Source organism: Apodemus sylvaticus, chromosome 2 (genome assembly GCF_947179515.1).
Source record: "Apodemus sylvaticus chromosome 2, mApoSyl1.1, whole genome shotgun sequence".
NCBI classification, from domain to species: Eukaryota; Metazoa; Chordata; class Mammalia; order Rodentia; family Muridae; genus Apodemus; species Apodemus sylvaticus.
Genome location: NC_067473.1, coordinates 162,316,491 through 162,324,861, shown reverse-complemented (window position 1 = coordinate 162,324,861; position 8,371 = coordinate 162,316,491). Strand labels below are relative to the sequence as shown.

Below are 8,371 nucleotides of genomic sequence, written 5' to 3'. Positions count from 1 at the left end.
CCAGAAAACACAGATATTTACCCATAACAGTAGCAAAGTTACAGTTATGAAGTAGCAACGAAAATAACTTTATGGCCTGGGGGTCACCACATCATGAGGAACTGTATTAAAGGGTCACAGCATTAGGAAGGGTGAGAACCACTGGTCTAGAGCTACTTCCCAGAAGCTGTGCAGACAGATGAAGCTCGGAGAACCTGGTGATTCCTTCCCTTGCTGGTCACACGGCCCTTAGCAGGGTAGGGGCGAGTCCTCACAGATACCCCTTCCTGGTGAGACAACAACTCCACTGCCACGTGGTGACATTTGAGAAAACAACCCCAAGAGGGAGGCTATATTTAGAACTAGTTACACATTTTTTTTTCCCCATAAAAGATCATCAGCACTAATTCCATGTCAAGTCACATCTAAGTTTCTGTCAAATAATCATGGCCTGGTTGCTTCACCGCACCAGGGCTCAACACGGGGAGCCTCCGGCTGCTCTCCTCACCCTGTACACAGTCTCTTTTATTCTCCTGGGTGGTTAATGTTTGCTTGCTGGGTAGGTGTCTTCTGATGGTGGAAGTGATGTCCAGAATGCCTACAACCAGGACTGTTCGATCCCCTCTCCCCTCTGCGCACCTCCCACCTCTTCCCAACAGATGGAGATCGGTCCTCCTCTCTTTTTGCGGAGCATAACTGCCCTCTCCCAGAGCTAAGCTGTTGTTCCCTTCCTGGATCCCATCCCCCCTTTCCCGTCTCAATTCCATGCTCTAATTTTTCTCTTCTGCATCAACAGTCCTTCCTTTTCTACCGAATCACGCTCAGCGGCATACAAATGTACTGAAAGGGCTCCTATCTGTTTATAAAGGCTTGTTCCTCCACTTGTCTGCAGTCTACCAGCCCACCCCTCCGTTTCCCTTGACATCTAAATCTTCTTCTTCCCCACTGCTGTCACCCCTCTATTGTCCTTTGACGGTACAGATCTTACCACCAGCATGGAGCTCTTCGTTGATCCCATGCCTTTCGGAAGACAGATTTCATCCAACTCCAGAAGCCCCATGCTCTCCTCGCTTAGGCTGCCTGGTCACGCTCTGACCATGTGCTGGTTCTTTCTTTTCTTCTTTCTCCCCCGCGCCCCCCCCCCCGCCCCCTTTCCTGGCCTCCTGGCATTCAAGTATCCTGGAGCACAAGAAGCAAGTGCATTTCCTCTCTTTCCATGCTCAGGCTCAAGGCTTGACCCTGAGGAGCATCTACCTCTGTGGTTCCCAACTGAAGGTGACCTTATATTGGCTGGCGACAATTTGGGTTGTGACAGCTGGGAGTAGATGCTACTGGTATCTTGCAGGAGAGAGATGCTGAACACTATAAAATCTGTAGGACAATCTTCCACAACAGAAAAGCTTCCACCCCAAATGCCATCCTGGTTGATGAGAAACTCACTGTACTTAGCCCCGCCTCTCCCACTACCTAGCCCCGCCTCTCCCACTGTACCTAGCCCCGCCTCTCCCACTACCTAGCCCCGCCTCTCCCACTACCTAGCCCCGCCTCTCCCACTGTACCTAGCCCCGCCTCTCCCACTACCTAGCCCCGCCTCTCCCACTGTACCTAGCCCCGCCTCTCCCCCAACAAGCCCCAAACAAGCTTTGATTCTTTAGCCTCAGTGAAGGTCCGCACAAAACATTATCAGAGACAGGGCCTAAGTGTTAAATATTTAGTGGATGTTGTTATCCCAGGTAGTGAGAATATGGGAGTAGGGATCTGAAACAAAGACACAAATTACCAAGTTGGCCACAGCTTCATGAACACAAACATCACCTGTCCCTGGGCCTTGCGGAGTGCTGGCTCTCAGAATGCCAAAGGCAGAGCCATTCACTACAGCCGCATCCTAGCTTGCATCTCTTAGGTTCCCACTGCTTGCTTTATTGAGGTGATATTTTATTTCCAGGTGGCTGTCTGTTGGCTCTCTGGGGCCTTTTTGTAGTTTATGGGAAACCGGCTCCACTCATTCCTGCATAGCAAACACAGGAAGTAAAATGGGGTTGCATGCAGAGTTGGTTCTTCCAGTAGCCTCTCCAGTGGAGATTGGAAGGTGAGGAGAGTGTGACTAGGTAATAGCAGGGGCTTCACATGCGGATGGACGGAGAGGCATTGTCTCAGATTCTATTCTAGCACGGTTGTTAGCTTCTGTCCTGTTGTGGAGGCACAAAGCCCAGGGGACATCACTGAAACCCTTCTCTCCTTGTGTCCTACCCACATGCCCTCTGAAAAAGCCTTTCTCAAGACCTTCTGAGCATGTTCTGCCATCCACGTGAGCCCTGCTTATGACGAGGGCCGTCGGCTTCCGTCTTCCAACTACTGTTGTAAATCTTTTAAAACCCCCAAGCAGGGTTGGTGTGACGGCTCTGTGGTTAAAGGTGCTTGCCACTAGACCTGATGACCCACCTGCCTGATTTGGGGATCCAATTATAAATTATCCTCTGACCTCCACACATGCCTATGCACTCTCGTGGCCCCATGAATGAAACAGACAAAAAGTAAAATAATTTCAAAAGTTAAAAATGAACGAAACAGAGCAGGATGCTTCATGCCTGTAACCCCGGCACTAGGGAAGTTGAAGCAGGAGAGTTGCTGTTTAGGGCCAGCCTGGGCTTCAGTGTAAAACTATTTCAAACAACAAGGAAAGTGAACAGGAAAACAACATTCTCCCCATAATGGTAATCATGTTATGTTGATGCCTGTCCTTTGGTACCTTCACATTACCCTCTTCCTCCTAAGGTCCAACCACCATGACCTTCCTTGTTATTTCTTTCTGTTCATGATGACCTTTTGTTTCCCAAGGTCTTTCTTTGTTAAGACCTGCATGTTCGTTCATAAACTATCTATCTGCTCTTTTATCCCCTGACCTGTGTCTCAGGTTGCTGATTCCCATGATCCCTCTGCAGAGAGGGCCTTCCTGTCTGTAAGTCCATTCTAGTACTGGACACAAATTCTGGATTTATTTCTTTATTCTCTCTGCCTTCCATTGAATTTGAGCTCCCTAAGACCTGAAGCTGTGTCAGTGGTCACCCAGCGCTCGGACAAGGCTGGTCCAAAGCTAAGGCAGAACAAACTTTTGTTGAATGCTTAAGTGCCCTCTGACCCCTAGCAACTGAGGACTCATGTGGAAAATGCTGACTTCTTATCTCAACAACTTTTTGTTCAGTTCCTTGGAGGTTCAAAGTCCCGCTTTAATCACATTAGGCCCATAGAGGACCCAGTCATCCTGTTACTTACAACTAGGAATCTGTGAACTGGCATGCTATGTAGTCTGAAACACTTTTCTAAGGCAATCTCCTTATAACAAGGGGTGACTCAGGACAAGGACGCTCACAAGAAACAAGGATTCAGGAGCAGGAAGGAGGAAGTGGAAGAACGACCGGGTGGGGTCAGTAAAACTGACCAGAAGCGCTGGGACAGCGCTAGGAAATGTGCCTGCAGTAGGCTCACTGTGAGCTTTTAGCTGCAGCGACTACCAAACCACCGTGCTTGACGTTTCCTGGCAGAGCTTCGCAATCATTATTATTTTTAATATTTTAATAAAAATTATTATTATTTTTCCACCAATGGAGCATCAGTGCAGAAGAGAAGCGGGAGGGGGGGTGAATGGAGTTTCATGGATGGAGGGACCAGCGTGCACTGGGTGGAGTTTAAGGTGGGAAGAAGTACTGTGCAATAGAACTCGCTGTTCGTGGAAGAAAAGGCAGGGTAGGAATCTGGAGGAGAGGAGAGAACAAACACTTATTTTTTTTTATCCTGAAAGGAATACCGGGGTCTGAATCTGGAGGAGGAATTTAACTAGCTGTATCCCCGGGATGCTTGTAGAGGCCCCTGCCTTACTAACTACAATAGAGCCAGGAGGATGTGATCACTGGCTTTGATTAAAGAGGTGGGTGGTGTGGGCGGCTGGCGCCGCAAGCCGCGGTGGTGCGAAGGGGCGGTGCCAAGGCCGTGCCAGCAACCAATCAGCGATGACTCTGGATCCTTAGGGGCTCCTCAGAGGTTCCGCAGCGGTGGAAGGACCGGAGCTGCTGGTTGCCTCCTACCGTGCAGCCTGCATCCAGGCGCAGCGGCACTGGGGACGCCGCGCGCATCGCCGGCTCAGACTGCCACTGTTGTGACCCTTGCGAGAATAAGTCCAGACCCTAGAAAGTGATCCTGAGGGGCAGAGGGCCACTGGGTGGGTGGGTGAGTGGGAAGTTCAGAAGGCAGGACTGAGGGTAGGAAGCGAATTGGGCGACTTGCTTCTCACGTTTGTCCCAATTAGCACCAAGTTGGCAGACAACCCACAAACCCACGACGCCTTTGCCTGTCCACCCCCGTCCTCTTCCCGTCACATTCTCTGCATTTCAGAATATTCTGACTATAAGAAAACTTCAGCTCCCCCTGCTAGGTTCAAGAGAAACAGACACTTAGTACCACCTTCTCCCAGTAACACTGTGTGGATGAATCCTGGAGATCCTCAGTTGCAGCGCTCTTACCAAACGGCACCCCCTGGAGTGCGGTTGGAGTGGGGGTTGGGTGGGGGGCTACGGTGGGCTGGGCAGAGAGGCCTCTGGGGGGAGAGGCGGCGTGGTGCGGAGGAGCGAGATGCAGGAGGAAGATTGCCTGTGTGACTGCATCTAAAGCAGGCTGGTCCAAGGAGTTCTGCCAGGGACACCACCGCCTGCATTGCGTCGGACCTGACCATCTCCAATGTGAAATTCCCGGGGAAGGTCGCTCGCAGCCGAGGACCGTGCGTGGGTGGGGCTGCGGGCCACCGGGAAAGAGGAGTTGGTGGTGGGTTTTTCGAGGAGGGGGGTGGGTGCAGAGGAAAAGCTGTGCAGGCAAGGATGGGAACTGAATGACAACCCCCCTCTGCCAAACCACCCCCTCATATTTTCCATCTACCTCCTCGCTCCTGCCCTCCCCCGCCCTCCCCAACCCACGCCCGGGTGGGCCAATCGCTGCTCCGCATTCCAGGCGCTTTCTCAGGTTTCTGCTGATCTTGCAGCGCCCAGAAATGGACCGAGCGGACCTGCGGCCGCACGCTCCCTGCCCCACTCCGAGCTCCTGAAGGCTCGCGGCGCGCCGCCGAGCGTGGTCCTTGCTGTGTTAACGGAGAGTGCAGGTTACCGGAGAGCCATGTAGAGCCAGGCTTTGAGCCGCCCGCCTCCCTCGGGATCGAATCAAGGGCTCCTGTAGTGTTCGGAGGGGGGCGACAGTGCAGCTTATCGCCATTCGCTTGGGTGACTCGGGAGAAGGTGGCCTTTTTGTTTTTCCATCCCGCATCCTCCGGGACTCCCTGCCCGAGAGAGGACAGCGTCTCCAGGTTGCTTGCACCGTGTGAGGATGGGGGTAGGGTACGGACGTTTCCCTCGTAGCTGCTCGATAAAACGATCGGACTCCTGAGAGGGGAAGGACGTGAACCGCGAGGGGCCCGGAGCCTCTCGCGTGCTGCTGCGGTGGTGGTGGCTGCTCGCTCCGGTTGCTGCAAAGGCGACCTGCCGCATTCCGACTCTCCGCGGACTCAGCACCGCCTCTGCGCCAAGCCGGCCCGCCAGGTAGGAAGCTCCCCAGTTCGGGGCTGCAGAATCGGAGGTTGGGGTGACGGGGTGGGGGAGGCTGAGGGTGCAGGGTTGCTGCCTGGGACTCGCAGCTCCTCCAGTATCCCTCAGAGCTTTTCCGATCTCCAGTTTAACGAAGTTGTAAACAGATCGGCTGTTGGGTGTTGGGAAAAGTGGCATGGAAGATTTCCAAACTTGGATTTCTAGGTGTCTGTTGTGTGTCTGTCTGTGAGTATGTGTTATCCCCAGTAAAAGTCCGGTGTGTTCTACCAAAGCTAGTAAGTAGTCTGTGCTCTTCGGTGTCTATAGGCTGCTCCCATCAGAATGCTTCTGATTTTCTACCCTCGTATCACTTTTTATTTCTCTGCAGCGTCCATCGATCGCCCGGTGGGAGCTTAGAAGGCGGCAGGCGAAGAGGGGTAGGAGGGGGGAGAGCCAAGGAGCAGCAAAGTGGGTGACAGGCCTGGGGATCTGCTGAGTTGGCACTGCACCGTGTCCTAGGAGGGCTGCAGGAGGGGAGGGGAGCCGGGGCGAGCCCCCGAAGCGATGACAGGTGTGCTTTAAGGTAATCAGAGCAGGAAGAAAAAAAAAACCATTCATCAACACAAAAACAGAGCACCCCCCCCCCAAAAAAAACCCCCAAGAGTAGCAAAAAAGCTTTACTGGGAGCCCTCAGTCCAGAGGGGTTTCCAAATTGTGTAAAAGGCAGAGTGGAGGAGGGGGGAGAGCTACCTAGCAAAGTTGTAGACCTCTGAACCTACTGGCTCTGAAGCCCCTCCCTGTGAGCGTGGGGGAGACTCACTCTCCGGTGGGGGGGCCGCTTGGGTCCCCCCCACCCCTACTTCCTCGCTCCTTCATATCTCGGGCTCTCTCCTGGCCTCCTACCCCTGCACCCTGCTTCCATCATGACGGTGATGTCCGGGGAGAATGCGGACGAGGCCTCGGCCGCTCCAGGTCACCCCCAGGATGGCAGCTACCCAAGGCAAACGGACCACGACGACCACGAATGCTGCGAGCGCGTGGTGATCAACATCTCCGGGCTGCGCTTCGAGACGCAGCTCAAGACTCTGGCACAGTTCCCCAACACACTGCTGGGCAACCCAAAGAAACGCATGCGCTACTTTGACCCCCTGAGGAATGAGTACTTCTTTGACCGCAACCGGCCCAGCTTCGATGCCATCCTTTATTATTACCAGTCTGGGGGCCGCCTGCGCAGGCCAGTCAACGTGCCCCTGGACATGTTCTCCGAGGAGATTAAATTTTACGAGCTGGGCGAGGAAGCCATGGAGAAGTTCCGGGAAGATGAGGGCTTCATCAAGGAAGAGGAGCGCCCCCTACCCGAGAAGGAGTACCAGCGCCAGGTGTGGCTGCTCTTTGAGTATCCGGAGAGCTCAGGACCTGCCCGGGTTATTGCCATCGTGTCTGTCATGGTCATCCTCATTTCCATAGTCATCTTTTGCCTGGAGACTCTCCCTGAGCTGAAGGATGACAAGGACTTCACGGGCACCATCCACCGCATCGACAACACCACAGTCATCTATACTTCCAACATCTTCACAGACCCTTTCTTCATTGTGGAAACCTTGTGTATTATCTGGTTCTCTTTTGAGCTGGTGGTGCGCTTCTTTGCCTGCCCCAGCAAGACAGACTTCTTTAAGAACATCATGAACTTCATCGACATTGTGGCCATCATCCCTTATTTCATTACCCTGGGCACGGAGATAGCTGAGCAGGAGGGAAATCAGAAGGGCGAGCAGGCCACTTCCCTGGCCATCCTCAGGGTCATCCGCTTGGTAAGGGTATTCAGAATCTTCAAACTCTCCCGCCACTCCAAGGGCCTTCAGATCCTGGGCCAGACCCTCAAAGCTAGCATGAGGGAGTTAGGGCTGCTCATCTTTTTCCTCTTCATTGGGGTCATACTGTTTTCTAGCGCAGTGTACTTTGCGGAGGCGGAAGAAGCTGAGTCGCACTTCTCCAGTATCCCCGATGCTTTCTGGTGGGCGGTGGTGTCCATGACCACTGTGGGATACGGTGACATGTACCCTGTGACAATTGGAGGCAAGATCGTGGGCTCCTTGTGTGCCATCGCTGGTGTGCTGACAATTGCCCTGCCCGTACCTGTCATTGTGTCCAATTTCAACTATTTCTACCACCGAGAAACTGAGGGGGAAGAGCAGGCTCAGTTGCTCCACGTTAGTTCTCCTAACTTAGCCTCTGACAGTGACCTCAGCCGCCGCAGCTCCTCTACTATCAGCAAGTCTGAGTACATGGAGATCGAAGAGGATATGAACAATAGTATAGCCCATTACAGACAGCCTAATATCAGAACTGGTAACTGCACCACAGCTGATCAAAACTGCGTTAATAAGAGCAAGCTCCTGACCGATGTTTAAAAAGCAACAGGCAAGCAAGCAAAAGCCCCAGACAAAGCCCTTGGCGACTCCTGTCCCACTCTGTAGATACTAAACAGTAGTAGTCTTTGGATGCTTTAATTAACTGGCAATGCATTTTTTTTTGCATTGTGAATTTGGGGAGTGGCAAACCTGAAGCTTTCAAGAGACATTAAAAAAAAATTAAAAAAAAAACAAACCCAAATGAGAAAAAAAAAAAAGGCCCAACAACCAACTATTTTCATTTTTATTAAAAAGAAAAGAAAGAGGACTTTCTTAAATGCTGTCCATTAAGTAGTCTGTGCGAAATAAGACTCATGCTTTCCTTGTACTGAAGTATTTCCAATCTTCTGGCTTACATTTTTTTTAACCTAAAAACCAGATGACCACTTAGGAATATGAAAATTAAGATTTGCATGG

At 52.2% G+C, this 8,371-nt stretch overlaps 1 protein-coding gene across 1 annotated transcript; it reads left to right on the top strand.

Annotated features, from left to right (window-relative positions):
- The first annotated feature begins 6,466 nt into the window (after positions 1-6,466).
- Positions 6,467-7,954, top strand: Kcna1 (potassium voltage-gated channel subfamily A member 1). Its single transcript, XM_052172702.1, has one exon. The coding sequence runs from the start codon at positions 6,467-6,469 to the stop codon at positions 7,952-7,954; it is 1,488 nt and encodes a 495-aa protein (XP_052028662.1).
- The last annotated feature ends 417 nt before the right edge of the window (positions 7,955-8,371 follow it).